The 20,806-nt window shown below is 41.4% G+C and overlaps 1 protein-coding gene across 2 annotated transcripts in view; it reads right to left on the minus strand.

Moving 5' to 3' along the window:
- Positions 1 to 20,806, minus strand: part of CHST8 (carbohydrate sulfotransferase 8) — a 185,807-nt gene that overhangs the window by 133,875 nt on the left and 31,126 nt on the right. For both annotated transcript variants that reach the window (XM_040615622.1, XM_040615623.1), the window contains exon 2: positions 8,996 to 9,219. In XM_040615622.1, the coding sequence (XP_040471556.1) occupies positions 8,996 to 9,104 (109 nt within the window). In that variant the 5' untranslated portion in view covers positions 9,105 to 9,219. The remainder of the gene's footprint in view (positions 1 to 8,995; positions 9,220 to 20,806) is intronic.

The following is a 20,806-nucleotide window of genomic DNA, read 5'->3' on the forward strand; positions in this document are numbered from 1 at the left end:
TCAGTTCACACAGAGAGGCAGTGATTGCTGTCTGTAATTTCTCCTGTGGTCTGACTTATGGGCATTAAGCTGTGCAGAAGTTTATTAACAAATAAACTCAAGTCAAACAAGTGAAAAAAAAAAATGCAACAGCTTGAGAAAAAGAGTCTCCCCTCCCACCCCTCTCAGGTAGCCACTGGGCAAATGACCAGGTTCCTCTGTTTAGGCTTGTGCTTTCTCTCCTCCTGGCCACAAGAGTAAGTATTTGTGTGTCTCCTCTGCTTCTGTGTCAGCCACTCTGCAGCAGATGCAGGCCAGCTGAAGACTCCTGTGAATTCAAGCCTAAAACAGTTCTAAAGCCAAATATACCTTTGTTTGTTGCAAGCATTAGCTGCGCTATCAGTACAGAAAGCTCAGCACTGCCAATCACTGTGCCAAATGGAAGGAGAAAGGTAAATGAATTAGAACAGGGAAGGAACAGGGCATTGGAGCACAGGCACCTTCTTGAAGGATGAGGAGTTTCATTCACAGCCAGCTCTTTTTCCCCTCCTGAGGCTGTTGAGTTCCAACTGCTTTGTAACGGGATTTGATGTCCCCTGATTTCCTCCCAGCCCGTGTGACTGTCCCTGTGTACGCCCATACGTACTCAGTGGCACAGCATGTTTCGCTTTCACCGTCCAGGGATAGCCGTAGACTGTTAAACACTGGTCTCTTGGCTAATGCACTACAAAGAGCAAAACATCAGACATCCAATCCCTGCAAAGAGTTTTATGAGAAAATGTGTGGTTTCCAACTAAAAAGCAGGAACAGAAGCCCCAGAAGATTCTATTTCTGTAGGTATGAACAGCCAGTGCATAGTGATTCTGAAAAAGAGGGAAAGAACAATTGCACTGATGTGCAGAAGTGGCAACAAAGGAAGGGCCTGGCTGGAGCATTTCCTCCCTTAATCACCACATAGGTCTCCTAAAGTGGCTGAAACCAAGAAGGGACAAAGATGGGACTTAATTTTACAAGATGCAGAATATTCTGACCCTCAGGCAGCAGAGCACATCAGGCATGGGAGCAGAGCTAACAGCTGAGCCACTTAGTTGGTATTGAAGTGCATTTCTGCACTGATGCAATGAGCTAGCATCTTGCAGGATAAGGCCTCTACAGAATAAGATTAAAATCAGTTAATCACCCGCATATGTCAAGTGGTGACACATCCCAAACCAGTCACTTACTTTCAAAAATATATAGATTATTCATTTGAAGAAAATGATAAAGATGTCCACAAGAAGTTGCTGTTGTGTAGGGCCTATACGAGATCAGTTATTTGGCTTTTTATGCTCTCTTGACTGGTTGCTAAAGCAGTAAACTGGCAGTTTCGATGCTGATACACAAAGCAAGCCGTAATAGAGAAGAAAGCCACTTTTAATTTCAAGCTCCAATAGAATCATGAAAGGAAAATTAATGTTTACTAAATGAAAAAGGATAATATTGCTGGAGAGAGGAAGTTTTGGTTAAGCTTTTAGGGGAAGGTTAATAACTTTGAGAAATGGAAACATGTATTATAAAACATGTTTAAAATGACATAAACTTTAGAAATTCCAGAAAGTATTTTAAACTTACCTAAGCTCCTCAATGTGGTATCAAGTTTTAAAAATCAAGCAAACTGGATGATAGCTGACATATGGAAGAAGGCTTTCTAGTACTGAGACTTTTCTGTGAAAATTTCAGTATAGCCTTATAATTAGAATAAATGTTTTGAGGTGAAATGAAAGCATGCTGATCAACTTTTGCACATTTCTGTAATGCTTCTGCAAATTTCCAGGGGAATCTGAGAAGCATCCAGGTTTGTTCCCTAGGAATATACTTTCATAAAGCTGCCACTCTGAGAGTCTTCTGACATATCACAGTGTGATTCAGTTTTGCCTCTGATATGTTGCCAAGCACCATAAACAAATGCAGCTCTGAGATGGCAGGTCACTTCTTATTTTCCCAGACACAACAAAGAAGTGTCAACCTCTGACAGTTTTTAAAAGTAGGCATTAAAAGAAATATCAAACCTTTTTTTTTTTTTTTTTTTTTTTTTAATCAGTCAGTATCTGAGAATGCTTACAGAAAAAGAGAGGATAGGGAAATCTGTGGAAGTGGAAGCTGCGCTGTGTGAGTGATTTAGAACTACATCACTGTGGTTTTGTGTGGATAAATAGATTTGGGGTTAGGCGACATGAACTTTTTACCATCAAATGAATGGACAGTGGCTCTGGTACAGTCATCTGGTGGGTGGGTGTGCGCACCACTGCAGTGGGATTATAACTGCTGCTAGTCACGCATTGGATTTTGTGATAATTTCACAGTTAATATGGTTTGGTCTTGGATTTTTGTTGTAGGATCTAGCAGTCCTTAGGTACCTTGAATCCCCTGCAGAGAACCCCTTTATAATAGGAAATGGAGACATTTAGCAGGTGAATTGCCTGATTTAACACAATACAGCACAGTCTGTGAGTAGGACAGGAACAAACCACAGCAGTTGTGGATCCCAGTTCTGCAGTCTAACACCAAAGTGCTCTGACTCCTGTGGAGCACTTGCTGATGGCTGACAGGAAATACTGGTCCTATAAATGCTGGCCTGCGATGCTATAGCTTGAGAGTTGTATTTGCTTTAATGGGCTTTAGGCTAAGAAACGATATAAAAAGGAAAAAAAATGGCCTGCTCTCAATACTATTTTGTAAATAAATGCTGCATTTTTCATGACTGGCAAGGATATGGCAAAGTCGTGAAAGCAGGGAAAAAGCGTCACATGAGACCATCTCTATATATTACTTGTGATAAAAAGATTATACATGATTGCTTTGAGTACTAGACTGCATTTCTTTTGAACAGGTTTGCACTGGCAGTGTGCTGTAGGGTTTCCTTTGTAACCATCTGTGCAGTGTTTGATCCCCCTATAGCAGTAGACTGATGAAGTCATTGCCAGTGCTTCTTTCCAATGTGAAAAACAACCAGGTTCACATTCATGGTCAGTCTAAACCACACCCATTTCAAGCAACAGAAAAGAGAATATCATACTCGTAAGACCACATTTCCCTTATAAGTGCCTTGCCTCAGCAGACAAGGGAATAGATCTTTTTCTTTTCATCCCATTAACTGCAGACCATTGGGAACTCGTCTGCACACAGGGAAGTTCTTTGCTGGGAGAAGTTCAGCTAAAGAAGACTCAGAGGATGTGACTGCAGAAGGTTCAGCCACTCCTGAGTTGGTTGGTGGAAGCTACCCCTACACACATAACAGTATGCCGATTCTGCTTGGAGAGTGTCAGCAAGCCCGCTTGCCTCTGCTACAGTCACCAGATCCTTTTTTCGTGATTTCTGCTGATGCTGTCAGTTGAGAAGCAGATTAAATGGCTTCCAGTTTATAAAGAGAAGTAAGTTGCAAATTGTAGGAAAATTACTTCTGAAATTATATAACAATGCTAGTTCATTTTCGGTCATATTTATAAGAAGTTTCTAGTGCGACAAACAAGTGGAACGTTGTGCACTAGGACAGTATTATGGAAATGTACAGCAAACACGGAGATGTGCATAGGACTGTAATTTGTGAGTAACAAGGTGTATGTGCTCTGAATAAGTAATTAAGAAAATTTCAGTACGGCTATAATATTGGTATTTGCTCTAAGGCTGCTGCAATATACAGTAAGATCTCTGCACTGTGGCTGCCTTGTGCCATCAGGTTTGCAATAGCATTGGCATGCCAGCCCTTCAGACTGCTGTGTCTCCTTCCTCCCTTTCCTCCCCATCACACCCTTAGCAAAGCAGAAAATAAAGAAGATGACAGTATTATGTTAGGAACTGGTAGATGAGGTAAGGACAGCAATAACTGCAGAATCTCAGTCAGATGAGTTTCAGCTTTGGTTATAGTCATTCTTGACTTTTGAATTCTGATACAGTCAGAGTGCTAAGACGGTTCTATTCCACTCCCTGTTTTTACCCATTTGGAGCTTTCACAACATGCATCCTTTGAGATGTATTTTCCACCTTTTCCCGGTTCCCAGAGGAGCGTGTGTCCATATATATTGATCTTAAAAGTTCTAACTGAAAACTCTTAATGATTTGTGAATTCAGTAACCATATGGCAAAACCCCAATAATTTTTCTTCATGGACTCATTCACCGTATAGAGAGGAATTTGCTACATGAATATAGATAGATGTAGAGGAATGTTAATAATTCCCTTAGTTTTTATGTGGCAAAATCTCCTATTAGAAAAGTAGATACCAATTTAGAATATCCTTTCTGTTCTGAATAAAGTCCATAGACCACATGGTCTTAAGTACAGCTATAGGCAGAGTGGTACAGCTGCAGATACTATGCCCCTGGTGCAGCTTGGACACAGTGGTCCTGGTATTCATGACCTCACCTGACCACCTGCTTGCTGTTCATGACCACAGCCCTGTCTGCAGCCCAGGGGCTGGCTGGTCTGCAGCTCAGAATTTTGTGTGGCATTTGAAATCCACCTGAGAGCTGTCAGGACATCACTTGCTGATGTTTGTCCATGTTGCTCTCTCTTGTACCACCCAGATGCAGCTCTCACAAATCCAAGTTCTCCATGCTGCCAGTGATCTCATAAATGGGATTGGCCTTGGCCAGGGCTGTAAGGGTGCTCGTTAGCCCTGTCACCTCTTCCACTGTAAAAAACCGAGCAAGAGGGCACGTGCCATTATGCTGAAGAAACCTCTTGCTAACCACTGGGCTGGACAGACCCCTTCCCAGCTGCTTTTGTGGTACCAGGACAAACACAGCGGTGGAGTGTCTGCACATTTAGTTACTGTAAAGTTTTTGCACGTTGAATATTCTATCACAGACAGGAGATTTATACATTAAAGACTCATTAGCAATAGGATGGACATATGTGTATTAAATTCTTTTTGTGCACCATGTGTAAATGTGCTTCACTTATCCAAAACAAATCCTTTACTGTGTCTGTTTAAGAATAATGGTGTGGTTACTGCAGAAGCCAAGTTTTGTATCATAGAATCACAGAATGGTTTGGGTTGGAAGGGACCTTAAAGACCATCTAGTTCCAGCCCCCCCACCACAGGCAGGGACACCTTCCACTGGAGCAGGTTGCTCAAAGCCCATCCAGCCTGGCCTTGGACACTGCCAGGGATGGGGCATCCACAGCTCCTCCGGGCAGCCTCTTCCAGTGTCTCACCACCCTCACAGTGAAGAATTTCTTCCTAATATCTAATCCAAATTACACTCTTTCAGTTCAGAGCCATTCCCCCTTGTCCTAGCACCACGTGCTCTCATAAAGTGCCCCTCTCCTGCTTTCTTGTCAGCCCCTTTGGGTGCTGGAAGCTGCTCTAAGGTCCCCCCGGAGCCTTCTCTTCCCCAGGCTGAACAACCCCAACTCTCTCAGCCTGTCTGCACAGGAGAGCTGCTCCAGCCCTCCGGTCATCTTTGTGGCCTCCTCTGGACTCGCTCCAACAGGCCCGTGTCCTTCTGATGTCGGGGGCCCCAGAGCTGAACCCAGCACTGCAGGTGGGGTCTCATGAGAGCAGAGCAGAGGGGGACAATCAATCCCCTCCCTCGACCTGCTGACCACGCTTCTCTTGCTGCAGCCCAGGGTGCTGTTGGCTTTCTGGGCTGCAAATGTACGTTGCTGGGCCATGCTGAGCCTCTCCCCAGCCAGCACCCCCAAGCCTGTCTCCTCAGGGCTGCTTTCAGCCCATTCTCTGCCCAGCCTGTGTTGATGCTTGGAACTGCCCCAACCCATGTGCAGGGTTGTGTATGCATACCTATAATTATATATATAAGGTATTTCTAATTATACAGGGAGAATGACTAGAAGAGCATTGTGTTTCTGTATGGCTTATAACTATCATTCATACCACTTCTCAACCCACACCCCTGCTTTATCCTGCATTCTCCATAGTAATAGCACTCTTCATAGGTGCTGAGAAAACGACTGTCGTAAGTGAAGTTATTGTCTCTTTAATGACCACAGGAATATCTACTGTATTGTATATATTGGCTTGGGAAATCTGTTTTGCCCACCCTAAATGGCTGTCTGTCTTAAATATATCTGCTCAGTGTGATGTGCGTTATATAAATAAAACTACACAGACAGCGTGTTTGTCAATCAGCAAAAAAGGCTCTACACCTGCTATACCGGGCACATATACTTTGTAAGCATTGGTTTCCAACAGATAAATGTAATCAAGGTTTATATGCTCACAGAAGCCAACAGGATGGGATTTTTTCACTTGAAAGATCAGAAGAAAATTGTAACTAATGTTGTGGAAAATTACTTTGATATTGCTTTCTCAGTACAGCATCACAATTAGGTAGCAATGTGAAGCACAGGGAAAGAATAAATGAATAGTAACAAATCAACACAAACAGCTACTGTCAGGAGTACTTTGCTCAGTGAAAGTAATGTAAGCATTACTTAAAGTTTTATGGCTGTGGATTTTATACTGGTTTAAGTAGTACATCAAGGTCTCACCATCATGCTTGCTAGGACTAAAACAATCAAGAACAATTTCCGGAACAGACAGATAAAACTAAAGTACCAAAGTAGTTTTATTAATCTTGTTTCATAAGTTGTACTATCTTAAATTAAAGATGACTGGACATACTAACAATGAAAAATGGCCTTTTGGACAATGCAAAATTCTCCTACGCTGCTTTTCAGTGGAAAATAAACATTACCGACTTTTCTCCAGCCTTTCCGATGAGATTCTAGCATCTGGCAAATATGTTTTACTACATAGTAACTACACGAGAAATACAAAAGCAAAGGCTAATCCAATAAAACCTTGACATGCAGAGTCTGTTGTCCTAAGTAGCTTAATGATACATGTATTTGTTCAATTCTATTGAGGGGGCAATCAGACAAGCAAATTACAGCAATTTCTGCTCTCCATTAGAAACAGGATTTTTTAAGGAGGAACACTGGACAGACGAAGGGAAGGATCCTTCTCAGCATGCCAGAAATGTCCCTTGTGATTGACAGATTTTCACAGGAGACTGTCTAGAGATGAGACATGCCTACCTCTCTTTTTAATGAAACAAATGGATATTTTTTCCTGTGTCCTTTAAGCTGCCTAATATGTTTTAGTGATAACCGGTATCATTTTCGGAAGCAGTGGATGTGAGGAGTTTCTGAGTCCACTGAGAGTTGAAAGCACTTAACGCACATGAAAAATCAGCCAAACAGAAATAAGAGTAATTGTATTGAGCACCTTTTACTCCAGTGTACAGTCTGGTTCCTATTAACATAAATAGTAATTGAATGTGAGAATCGAGCAATTGATTACACAGCTTTGGCAGTAACAGTGTTGTGCGTGTTTGAGCTATGCAGAACCCTACCCACAGCAATCGACTGTGTTATGGAGTGAGTTTTTCTGCTGGGGGTAGGAGCTCAGTTCAAACTCACTCACTTTCACTTAAATGTGCTTGGGCATCCCCTTCTACAGTTGCATCCATCTCAAAAATCACTTCACAGTGCACTACAATCAGCAGCTGGTGTTCAAAAGGTTTGTGGCAGAGAGAACAGAGGTACAACTGATCAAGAAGAGGGACCAATAATGAAAAAAATGGAGAAGAAATGGCACTTTTTTTTGAGACACCACTAGAAATTCCTTCTCTTTCAGGAGCAAAGAATTAACTTTTCAATGTAAAGGTACACATTCGTAGATGTATTAGAGTACTGCCTGCATTTGCTGTCCATATGTCTTTCCTCTCATGCCCAATCTACTGGCCAATTTCAGTTGAATGTGACCAGTACTGCCAGTTTTAATCTGTAAGCTCTTTTGCATCCAAGTATACAAAAATAAATTGCAAAAGCACTGAATAGACTGGTTAATTCTCTGCTTTGCACAACACTGATGATTCATTATTTCTCTAGTTTCAGCTGAGTGGCTGTTTTCAAAATTGGTGTGCAGTTGGACTAAATAATAAAATACAGATTGTTTAGTGACATGGAAATAAGCACTTAATAAACCTGGACACAGAAATTAGCACTTAATGTAATTATTTAAGAGGTCTTTGTGTTAGGGTTCAGCTCCTTTAAAAATGTTAGTAATACTTGAAAGTATACACAATTGTGTTCATTGTACAGTGAAGATGTCAATCAAATAGACTTTTTATGAAGCATGTATTTAGTCAAAGGAGAATTTCAGTGCCTGTAAGAGCAAACATAGTGACCAAACCTCGGCACACAAGGGCATTATTACGAGCTGGAGTGACTGCACTGGCATTTGTCCAGGCTGTAAACCAGCCTTCATTACAGCCTTAGTCAAAGAAAAAGTGACTGTAAGTAAATCAAGAGATATCATGCTTTTTCATACTTCTTGTGTGCTCCCCCTTTAAAAGGAAACCACTGTTACAGCCCGCAGTATTTAGTTGTCACATTGATGTGGTCTTTGTGGCTCTTCACAGTTTAAAGTTAGTAGCGCAGGAAGACAGCATGTGTGTGAAAGAAAGTTATGAAAAGTTTCATGGAAGTTAAGCATGTTAAAGGAATGCATCCCAAAGTATTTTATGTTTCTCGCATGACTCATTTATGCATCCCTTATTTTGCATCTCCATGACACGTTGAATACAATATATGGGCAAAGGTAGATTCAGAGGCATATACTTGCAGAAACTGAACTTTTGGGGAGAGTTCTTATTTTCATATTTATAGTGGTATAGCTGCTAGCAGAAGTTGGTCTCAACTTTAGCAGAGAATTAATTCCATGCACCTGGACCCTGTGCACCTTGGCAAAGATCCCTGCATAGTCAGTTAATGGGTTCTTGGAACTGTTTTTTAAGCAAGCTCCTCTTTCCTCTTTCTTTCTTTCTTTTTTCCTTTTTTCTTCCTTTTTTTTTTTTTTAAGAAATTGATAATTAATTTTAAAACAGCCTTCATTAAAAAAATCACATGCCTTTGTTGAGACAACCTCTTGAAGACGTAAAACATGTTAAGGGTATAAGTATAAAATGTTGAACATGAAAGAGCAAGCGAGTCAAATAGGAGTGCTAACCTGGTGTCTGCTGATGAACTATTTCTTCTGGATCCTGCAGGTGAATGAAGACAACGAGCCCAGCTGCTCCAAACAGCAAGATGAAGGAGAACATACATGTCAGCCTCATAATTATTGTTCTCAGATCAATCCGGTTCTGACCCAGGAAAAGAACTGCACACAATCTTCGGGATGCTCTTCACTCATAGTCTCACCCTCTCATCTGGAAGTCTGGCGTAATACATCTACGAAAGGTAAAAAACCAAACCTCTAAAACTTAACATACAGAGCATTTATTTTTTTCAATGCAGATTAGTAGGTTTAAGTCCTTGATTAGACCAAATAACTAATTTACAGTTAATTGCAGGCATGCAGTCAATTTCTGCCCCATCGCTTTGTCTTTAATTATATGTCACTGTGTTTAACATGTTGAAAAAGACAACATAGAATATTGTTTAAAAGCGCAGTTTGGGAAAAATGGTCATGCCACAGCTGCAATTTGCACAGAAACCCTTCTTAATATTTGCTTGCTTCAAGTGAAGCATGTGTCACTATTTTTCACCGGTTAAACAATATGAAAACCATAAAGTGAGATAATGCGGGGGAAATGATCTCAAGAGCTGCACCTTGCATGTCAAACATGGGGAGAAGAATGAACAACTGGCAGCTGCCTGCTTCACCCTTGATAAAAACAGTCGAACTAAAACCGTGCACCACTGGTCGTCATGCTGCCCACTGGAAAATTTCCGCAGGTGCATTGATTTCCAAGGCAAATCCTGGTCACACTGCTTGGACCTCCTGTTACTGGCTTGCAGAAAACATGAGGAAAGAGAACGTGGGCAGCAAGCCGGCTATCTCTGCAGGAATGAGGGGCACGGCTGCCTCTCCATCCCTGGGATCTCCCAGCGAGTTTCCGGGGTCGGTTCTGTGAATTCTCACCGCTCACTCTAACACTTGCCGTCATATGCAGTCCCAGTGGAAGGGCAGCAGCCCTAGTCCCAGTTGGGCACACTGTATGTCATTCTAAATCTCTTGCTGAGCACAGCCCTGAGGCAAATACTTCACTTTAAGCCCATGAATAGTCGCCCTGGAACCAATGTTGGGTTTATTTTCTGTTAAAATTGTGGCAAGTATTAACTGTGTATTTTTATTATTTTTTCACCTTAAACATTTCTCACTCATTTAAAAGTAAAACTAAAAGAAAACGTCACAAAGTTTTTCAGCGCTAGAAAAGCCAAATCCTTATGGGGCTTTGCACAAGTCCATCTGTGCCTGTTGTGTGCATGTATATGTAGTATGGATGGACTTTTTGCACATATATTTAATTATATTTTCTTTAAGGTTCAAATACTAACTCTAAAGCCCTAGGTGAGTCAGATTAAGGAAGGACTATTAGCCTTCAAAGCACCTGTGTTATAGTTTGAAACACTGCTGTTATAAGCAAACAATTAGGGAAAATGAACCACCCTCTCTCTGGTTCACTACAGAATTTGTTTGCACTACATGGTCAGTGGTTTGAAGAAATGGGTACTTTAACCAAATCCACCTGTGGTAAGGCTGGTACAACACCAAAATCACACCATTGTTTTGTAAAACTGTCCAGTCAGAGCTTTCTAAGAATTGCATTTGATTACCTAATGTAAGCATTTTCCTTTTTGTAACCTATTTACGCTCTCTGCATGCCCATGGGGAGGAGGATGCCTCTGCCCCAGTCTTACAGGACAGGTGTGAGGCAAGTGCCTTGCCCAAGATTGCACAGAAAAACTGTGATGCAGCAGAGCTGAAGGGTCTCCCAGCCCCTAGGCTGGCATCAGTGGCGCTGCCCTTCTCTGCTGGGAATGCCCTGGCAGCTGGCGGGATAGAGAGCTGGCAAGAAATGTGTAATCATAATTTGAGAGAAAGCAGCTTAAAAACATCCGCTCCCAAATAACAAAGGTTTTATATTTGCTTAACGTTGAGTTTTAAGGTCATTTTTTGCATGAATTATACTCTTGAGCACATAATGCGTTTCTAAAACAATTATTATTAGCTTAAAATGCTAAACCATTTTCCCTGGGTTTGATTTGTTGCAATGTTTTTGTTTGAAGTAGAGGCAGCATCAAGAAAGAAGATCCCTAGCTAGTTTTTAATTAGTGTGAGAAATGCTACAGTAGCAGTTTTTAACAGTTACAGTGTTTGCATTATTCCACATCCTATAGGACAACTGTGTTCAGGATCACATAACCTTTTAAGGTAGACATTACAGTGTCTTCGGGACACCTCAAGATGCAACAGTAATGAAAGCTAGATGAAAGCATGTATTGAAAGAAGAAAAGGCCACGTGTACTTGTATAACTCTAAAGAATGCTGCTCATTGCCTGTTGCCGTTACACGGTTTACAAGCAGTGAATGTAGAGGGAGTCCGAGAAGGAAAAAGAAAGAGAACCTTTCTTCTCAGCAAAATTATTACCTCTCAACAAAACACAAACTTCACAGATCTTTAAATTATGGGTCTAGGCTTTTTCCCTCCCTATTCTCCTGTAATTATTTTTTCAATCAGTTGACTTTAATTAACGTGTCCTAGGAGAACAAAGCTGGTGAATGGGAATGGCTGTTTTATACATGCTGAGCATGTGCTTCCTGAGCCCTCCCAGGCTGGTCGTTGAGTTACAGGAGCAGAGCAACTCTGAAAGCCTGATAAACATGAACCAAGTATCCTCATTAAGGAAACATTTGAAAATTGTTTACACTCAAATCACGTCATTTTAAAGATGGCTGAGATAAAATAGCTACAAAAAATTGTAGTGGAGCATCAGCTAAGAGTTTCTTCAGGCACTGCTTCCTCAGGTGTGTGGAGAGGGATGCTGTATCTGGGAGCTTTGGATTGATCCATGCCGAGCCCCAGAAGCTGGGAGGCAGAATTTGGATGAACCCATAGCCGTCAACTTACACTTTGGATTTATGGTTGCATACTTTAACTGTGCTCCTACAATGGGCAAGAATATATTTTTATAATTCTTATTAGTATTACTAAGAGTGCAAGAAGATAAGGCTGCAAGCAGCTTCCAATCTAAACTCCATTTTCAACTGCCCTGAACTTACTAAACAGATAGAAAGCGGTTCACTAGAATGTGCAATAATGAAATGAAACATCTAAGTTTTAATTTATTCTTCCTTTATACATTCCTGTGGTGGATAAAACTCCTAAAAAACATACGAAAATATGTTTTTCTAAGCTTTCCCATTACCATGTTATGTGAATGCTCTGCCCTTGAAAGCAGCAGAAGTATGTGCATACACAGATAGTAATTAGCACTCAGATAGCACTTTCCAGTTCAAAGACATTCATTAATCACCATAGTACCCCTATGAGGCTGAGGTGAGGAAGTATTAGCATCGGGTAGGAGAATAGGTGTTGCATCATTAAAACAAGCCCTTTAAGGAAAAAAGCGTACAGTTTTAGGTAAAACCCATCCAAATATGTTTGAGGAAAATATTAGAATATTATAGCAACATTTTCAGGTGCCAAATCTTTTATTTACAAACACAGAAACAGGACTAATTTCCCCTGCTCCCAAGCAGTACTGAAAGACACTGTGAACCAATATGATGGGAAAGATTTATTTAAATCTTTTAACAAGAGTGGCACTGAAAGTAGTGCTTTCTAGGTCTGCAATCACCGCCTGGAAGCCTAATGACTGAATATTTTTACTGTGAGCAATTTGACATTATGATAATAGACCAGTCCAAGAAAGACAGAGAGACAGTTTTCTACCAACATCTCTGTTTGATTACTCATCTGAGATGGGTCAGCCAGGCTGCACTCAGGGTTGTATCTGATAGCACGTGGCTGCTTGTTCATTCATGAGTTTTGAGGACCTGATATTCTCTCCCTTGTCTGCTAACAAGCCTGTGTGAACAATGGCACTGATAAGAACTATCTAAGGGCACGATGTAATTCTTGGGTAGAAACTCAGGGCATTGCCTTTGGTCCATCTAGAACTGGATCTTTACCTAATAGTAGCCACGTTGATGCTTCAAAGGAAAGTAAAAGACAAGCTTGCAGAGCAAGGCAGTAGGGTAACTTGGCCCCAGGAAAAGGTCTGTTGATCTTTAGTTGAGTTCACTTTCTTCTTATGTGGGTAGTGTATCTGAGACTGGCTGCCTCAGGAAGACACGGTGCCAGGGTGTGCAGCTTTCACAGCACTACCAACAGTTGCTTTTCGAGAGCTTGGTCACTCGCAGAGAACCAGAGGGATGGGGGCACAATAGCTACAGCCTCTTGTTTCTCTCTGTTGGCTGCTCACAGACCCTGCAGAGCCCAAACAACCTGACCCTCTGTGCAATTGGGTGCTGGTGTGTTTTCACTCTCCTGGGTAGCTGGTGACCAGCCCAGCTAAATTAGCCTGAAGATGAAAGGAATTGTGCCAAGATGAGAACAGAAGAGGCTCTTTTCCTATGGAGCCAGAGGAGAGGAAAAGGACCAAGGAGGGCCAGAGACCCTGTAAGGCTCCTGCCCACTGTGGAGCACCTTTGTATTCTCACTTCTTGGGGCTTCCCTGCAAGGGGCTGATGCAGCTCCCAGTGAACGAAGGAACACAAACTATTGCCAGCGTCAGGTTTACATTACCATAGACATCAGCGAGTCAACAAAACACGCAAGTTCTTTGCAAACATCCACTGATTGCTAAATTGGACAATTACAAATCACCTATGAATGAATGTAAATGCCTAGTTCACATGTATTTGGTAAGCTTCATTTCTCACGCTGTGCTGTGCGAGCTTTAGTTGATAGCAGGCTGCAGGTTCAGAGCGGAGTCAAAGCCCACTGTTTATTCAAAGGAGGGCAGCGGTATGTAGGTATCTGCCTTTTGAAAGCAGAGATTGATGCATTTCCACCAGGCGCTTTGTGTGCTGTTGCATAACCAAGTACTAAGCAGCAGAGATTAGCTTGGGCATGGGGGCTAAGCCATTCTTGGGACGCAAACTGGGATGTCTGCATGGTGCTGTGGAGCTCTCTGTGGAGGAAGGGGTCCGTGCAGCGCTGGCGGGGCTCTCTGTACCGAGAAACATGGCACTGCATGGGCACAGCCTCAGTGGTGTCTTTTATCTTTGATAAACTGTCCCCAGTTAACAGCATGCATTGATTGGTAGCATTGCCAGTTCAGAGAGAGATGTTTATAAATGAGAAATATTTTTGAGTCAGTCTTTACCTGATAGAAATGAAAACTACACGTCAAATTTCAGCACTCCTGTAGCTGATCTGGGGAAACTTTTGAACTGTTGGCCGCTGGGAGCTGTGATGTTTTTTTGTCTTCTACTGGTTTTGTTTAGTGCATTCTGAAAGGGTGCCATAACGGAGCACTTACTTTATGTGTTATTAAGGTAATTTTAGTTAGATTGTGTAATATAGAGACTGGTATAGTGGCAGCGGGCAATTAGCTGAATAGAAAAAAAAAAGAATACTATTACTACAATAATATAAGGAAAAGATTTGCTATTATTACTGAAAAGATCACTTCTAGATACAGTAGCTGTGTTCCTGTGAGTTGTCTGAACAGGCTGCTTCTCATCTCTGAAGCTGAGCCAAGCATGCATTTCCTTGCTTCAAAGCACTCGAAGAGACAAAAGGCCTTCAAACACAGGGCACTAGCTTTTCCCATCACTCAAGTGTCCACTCTCTGCTTTACCCCTGACTTCTAGATCAGGCTTGTCCTGACATTTACAGAAGAAAAAAGGATTTATAAACGTTATTCATATTCACCAACAAAACTATATTTTTATAGCAGTTTTACAAAGGCAGGCACTCTACTAGAGGTGGAGATATTAAAAGTCATATTATTCTGTAGCTGTCAGCACTTCTTGGAAATAGGAAATGCAAATGAATCCCAAGTATTATGCCCCAAATCCTCTAGCTTCTTTAGCACAGAAAGAAGTAGGAAACTGTTAATTCTGTATTGCTTCCGTTCACCAAACATTCATCTTTGGGAGCTGGATTTTCTGTCAGTATATTCTTGCTTGTGTATCAATAAAACAAAAACTTTGATTTTCCCTGAGATTTGGAAAGGGCAATTTGTTTCCAGCTGGTATTTCATATCAGAATATTTTGTCTGGCTTCCTTCAACTTCATATGTAATTATGATATTTTATTTAATAAAAAACTGTTTTGAAGAAGAGTGAAATAAGAAATTTTAAGTTGGATCTGTTCAAAATGCCTCACCCCTGAAATCTCCCCCAAATTCTTTCTGAAAATATCTGGATTTCTATATTTCCTTCATGTGGGGAAAGGATTAAACCTGCTTTGATGAAATCACCAGTGAAGTTAAAGGTTCCTCTGACTCTTGACAAATCCTTGTAAATCAGAAGTGAAGTACCTGAGGGGAGGGAGGGTGGCTTAGCCTTCCCACCTCTCTGTAATACCAGCCTATGTCTGAAGGATGTTGAACCCTTGCCACCAGGTAGCTGCAGTGCGTACGCCCTGTGCTGCGGATGCACAGACCAGTTTGGCAGATTGAATTCAAGAAGAGCAGGCATACCTGCCTTGTGTGATTTTATGCAGCACTGCTTTGAAGCTCTCAGTTTTCCTAAGAACCACTTGCAGAGGCAGGAATTGGTGCTTGGGTGAATGGGACCTACTGACCTGCCTGATGAGCTGGCACTTCATCTTCCCTGCAACTTAACTAGTCTCTTCTGTGTCCCAGCGATCCTGAATGAACGTGCTGAGCTGATCACCAGTGCATCCAGTGCACACCGTCGCTGTTGCAGGAATAAGCAGAACTTACTGCCTTTTAACAGCTCTGTTCTCCAGTCACTGATGTCAGTATGTGCCTTGGCTTTCAGCATCTCCTCCAATTATGCAAAATGGGGATTTCTCGTCATGAAAAGAATCGTGAAAATTGCAGGAGCCTCTTTTGTTCACATATACACGATTCCATATACCACAAAGAGTGGGGAAAAGGGGGCTTAGAGGCTTTCTCTTATTCCGGTGGAAACTTGTTTTTGTCAGGTGTCAGTGGGTCCAGTCTACTCTGTTATGTATACCAGTTTTGTCCTTTGGATCTGCACACTGCTAGAAGGTATATTAACCCATTTAATATGCCAAAACCTGAATTTTGGCATAACTGCAAAAAGCCATGATATTGTTTTATGTGGCTGAAGTCAGAGTGATAATGTATGACCCCTTTTCCTATTCCAAAGCCCCTGGCAAAGCTTCTAAAGCTGCTCCTCTCATTTCCATCACATGTTGCAATAGCAAGCGGGCACTTCTGGTTTCCACTTTCATCTAGAATTTAAGACCAAAAGGGACAGCACTCAGTAAACAACCAAAATAATCCTTTCAAAGTTGAGAAGATTTCTTTCCTATCTTTCTGGGTGCAAATTGTAGCAGGAGTCATGTGTTACTAATCTCCTCAGTACTGCAGCAGGTCCTTAGCAAGTTAATACACACACCTCTCCAAGATCCTCAGGGGTTATAATACTATTCCTAAGCTAAAATATAATCTCTAAAGCAGTTTGCATTTGAAATGAAAAAAAGTTTTCTTTACTTTGTTTCAAATTAACATCTCACAGGAGCTGTACAGTGACAGTGTAAAAATGGTGAATGTCAATAATGAACTTCTCCAGCTCTCTTCCGCGCCACAGCAGAAGGCACAGAATTTGCACGGCAGATCTCACACGCAGGCTGCCTAGCCCTCCCAGGCTCTGCCTGGCAGCAGGATTTATAGGGATATTGCCCCGCCTACAATATTTCATACAGAAAACAGTGCTGAAGGCAATGAACTCTCTCGTAAAATACAGCAGAAAGGTTCTTAGTTTTTCAGGTGCCTACTTGGTTCTAGTTACAGCCTTGCTTGAAATGCTTCCCCCTCCCTCCACTTTTTCAGTCTCTTTTCTATTGAAAGTAACTATCACATTTTCAAAGGGATTTTTAGGTGATTGCACCATCACATGACAGTGGTGGTTGCATACCCCTGAAATAACTCTTCTTCAGTTGTCCTGGAGGTGCTTCATTTGGCTCTTCCACAAGTTTCCTGGCTATTCTGAATAAAACCACCTTTTTTCAGAAGATACTACACATCTGGAATAAGCTGGATTTCCAGAGGTACCAAGCAAGTAATTACTCCAGACATACTCCCTCCTTAATGTCACTATGAAGCAAATGTATGCTGGAGTTTTCTTTTATAACTTAGTTTTTCTCTGCAGTTCTAGATGTGTTGTGGTAAGGCAAAAAAAGATGACAGAAGCTAAAGATTTTATAAGCTGCTTTTATATATATATATATTATTTTATGTGTGTGTGTATATATATATATAAACTTAAACAATATGTTCCTAGCCATTGGGTAAAAGTTTTATTCACATGCCAAACCTCTTGACATCATGAGATTTTAAATAGTTTTTAGAACAACAATTTTGAGTGGCTTTATGTATGTGTGGGGCCCTGTCCTCCAACATTACAGCTTAACTTTGTGCCGTATGTAACACGGTTCATGTAGTACAGTGCAGAGATTCACAATTCCTCAATGTTATTTCTTTTTCCTAAAAGATAAAAGTATCTGAAGTGGAGATTCTTTGCCTGGGAGTCATAAGCAAGCAAGAAAACCAGGAAAACTGTGAAATGGTCCCTGTAAGCTAGGTATTAGAAATCTTTGTCACAAGTGAGGGTGGTTTTAATTCTGCACTTGAGGAAAAAAAACAGCAACATTTCTGCTACAGCAGAAAGGAAACAAACTCCTGGCTCCCACTGTGTCTAGTTCCCTGTTGATGCTACTATGGTTACTTCAGGAAGAAGAAAATAGCCCTTGTAACCTTGAAATGGAACACTTGGCGGTGGTAGTGGAAAGGGTTCCTTTATTGACTGAGGCAACTTTTGTAATGATGTACATCTGACTGTTTTCACCTAATACCGACTCTTAATCCTTCTAGCCGTGGTGACTAATTTGTTTCTTATTGAAATTTTACGAATGCTTTCTCCCTAATGAAAGATCACCATCTGCTTAGTCAAGGTACTTTTTTAACTTAGATTATGCCTGTATGTCAGAGCTAAGTTATCTCATCTTGTTCTTGATTTCAGCAGTTGAAACACAGCAACTAATTGAAAGGAGATATGCTATAAGTAGATCTGTTTGGAAAACTTTTTTTTTTCCTTCTCTAAAATGCCTCTTAAATTTTCTTTCCAGATGAAAATTTTCCCCCAGGATATATTGCAAAGCAAACTGAAACAAATATTTGCATTTTATGTTGAAATGTAATTGCTAAACAAAAGGAAATAGAATTTTTATTTTTAATTCAGTTATCATGTTACTGCAGTGTATAAAAGGAAGCTGCACAGAGTGCTGAAGGATTAGTCGGCTGGTTGTGCAGAGGCGTAGCAGTGACATTCCACCGCCGGCATAGGCTGGCAGGCCTGAAGCAGGGACTGAGCCCCTGCAGCTCACGAGCCATGTGGGACCAAGGGGAAGAAGATCATCTGCAAGCTGAGGGATCTCCTAGGTGTGTATTAGGGAAGAGAAATATCTGGGGGCTTTGCCATCACTTAAAGAGGAGTGAAACGGTTCTGTGTATGAGGGGAAATACCTGTGGAAGCTGGTGGAGTTGCAGAGAGGCAGAGCTGTGATGTCTCAGGAGTTTCCTGGGGATGCCAGCTGAGCATCTGGGGTAGGTGGTGCCTGTTCAAAGGCAGCATGAGGGTATGTTTATCAGCATTATACCAGGGCATTGCTTACACAGGGTAGTGGACATTGGCCCTACCCTTGCATTCCTTGGCTTCTGAAAGTTTTGCATTTTGGCAAGGTCAGCATTGGGGAAGGGGTACGACACCACCCACAGCTTCAGCAGAGTCATACTTTGAAAGACAGGTGTGCACAGTTGCCAACAGAGCCATGGAGGAGACAGACATCGTCTGTGTTCAGCAATGTGTCTGTTTCGTTAGGTGGTGGTTGCAGTAACTGTAAGACTGGGTGAGAAAGGAGGTGCAAGGCTGTCTGGCAAATGACCCTAGGTAGGTCCCCATTTCCATGGGGGAGCAGAGACACCAATATGATGGTCACTGTATAAGGAACTGAGGTGCCTACATGCGATGCACTTCTAGTTCTTCCTTATCTGTATGCTGGCATGCACCAGAATTTCTGACGCTCCAAATTTCAGAGCAGTGAGAGGAAACATGTAGATTTCAAAGCAACTACTCAGCCTTTTAAACAGAAGGTGATTTTCAATGTTGAGCTGTAATGAGAATCCTGAATAGGCATGAACTGTCTTTAAAATCTGTTCTGTAATGCTGGTACAGTGGGAAATACTACTATTTGGTTTGCTGTTACTCTATTTTTAAGCACCTTTTGTCAGATTTGTAATAAGAACAGATAAGGCAAATAGCTGCTAGGCGTGTGTGTGTGCTCTAAGTATCGGAGATCATTAAATGTCACTGAGAAAGTTCCTGTTGTTACATTGATACTCTATAGGAAGGGATATACTCTATTGACTCGCTGCGTTTGACATCAGACTCAGTTTGTAACTCCATCCCTTCTCAGCTTCTGCATTCAGTAAGGGGAGAGTAGGTGCAGCCTGAAAACTTCTGTCCTTTCCTCCCTCTTTTTGCTGTAATACGGACAGGCATAATGATGCCTGCTCCTGGAGGTGGAAAATTGTCAAAGTATTTGTGTCACAGAGGAATCCTTCTGGGGAAGAAAAAGGGTGTTCTGGTATTCTTCTCCCCAGCACCAATGGACTGCTGAGATGCTTCCCAGCACGTTGGTACTGCTGAGTTAACGCCTGGGTAACTGAACAGTGAAGATAATATAAACCAGGGATCTTTTCCTGCCTGGTGTGTTTAGCCCTGTACCGCGCAGGGTTATTTGGACGCTGGGGCTGGCTCTCAGGGCTGGCATTATCATCTCGTCCCAGTGCCTGTGCCATCGCATCCCTGTGCCTGTGCCGTCTCTCCTGTGGGTTGACACCAATCAAGTTCTGGCTGAGGGCTTGGAGGCTGTTACCGCAAACATGAATATTTGCATTCGTTACTGAAATTGAGGCATTTGCATGCAAAGAACGTGATTGAAGCTTGAAGAAATTATTGTTCGTTTTCTGAAGTCCCTCACACTTAATGGCTCTGTAAAAGGTGCAACAGCACTGGGTTTTGACTGTAGATAGTGCTGTGTGCGTCTAATCCCACTGTGAGCCGTCCCACCATTGAAAAAAATCGCTAAGCCCACGGTGCGTAAATATTTGTATTAAGCTATACAAATTTAAAATCAAGACCTTAAAAATAAAATAGTTACTGACCTTTTAGCTCATTTATAATTAAAACCCATTCTAATGTTGTGCATATAAATAATAGATAGTTGTTTTCACAGATCAATGCCTTCTGCTTTATAAGAAACATTTTTAAGTAAAATTACTGTGCCTTTAAGTTTAATAGGAAAATTTGATGCGTTAGCAACTATGTGTTGATCTCTGTACATTTTTCAATTGTAAATTGCACTTTAAAAATTCAAACAATTATTAATATTGATTTGGACTAAAACAAGATTGAATTTCAATATATTTCTGGCTCTTTTATGAATTACCCTGCACAGCCAGTGTGATTATGATGAAAGAGTATTTGCACGCTCAATTTCTTTTCAGCAAGAAACCTTGAAGAGTGCTAGTTGTGTTCAGGCTGATAATGATAAATCCATGCATTCAAGGAAAATAAGACTACCTTAAAAATCTCAACTGAAGCATAGTAAATTAACATTTCATCCTATACGTGCAGTTCTTATATCATGCTAGCTGAACTTCTGTTATTAACAAATATTCAGAATTTAGTTAGAATGCAGCTTGTTGCCTGAGCCCTCTGTTTTGGTTGTGCATCGCGTGC

This window comes from Falco naumanni, chromosome 15, assembly GCF_017639655.2.
Source record: "Falco naumanni isolate bFalNau1 chromosome 15, bFalNau1.pat, whole genome shotgun sequence".
Lineage (NCBI taxonomy): Eukaryota > Metazoa > Chordata > Aves > Falconiformes > Falconidae > Falco > Falco naumanni.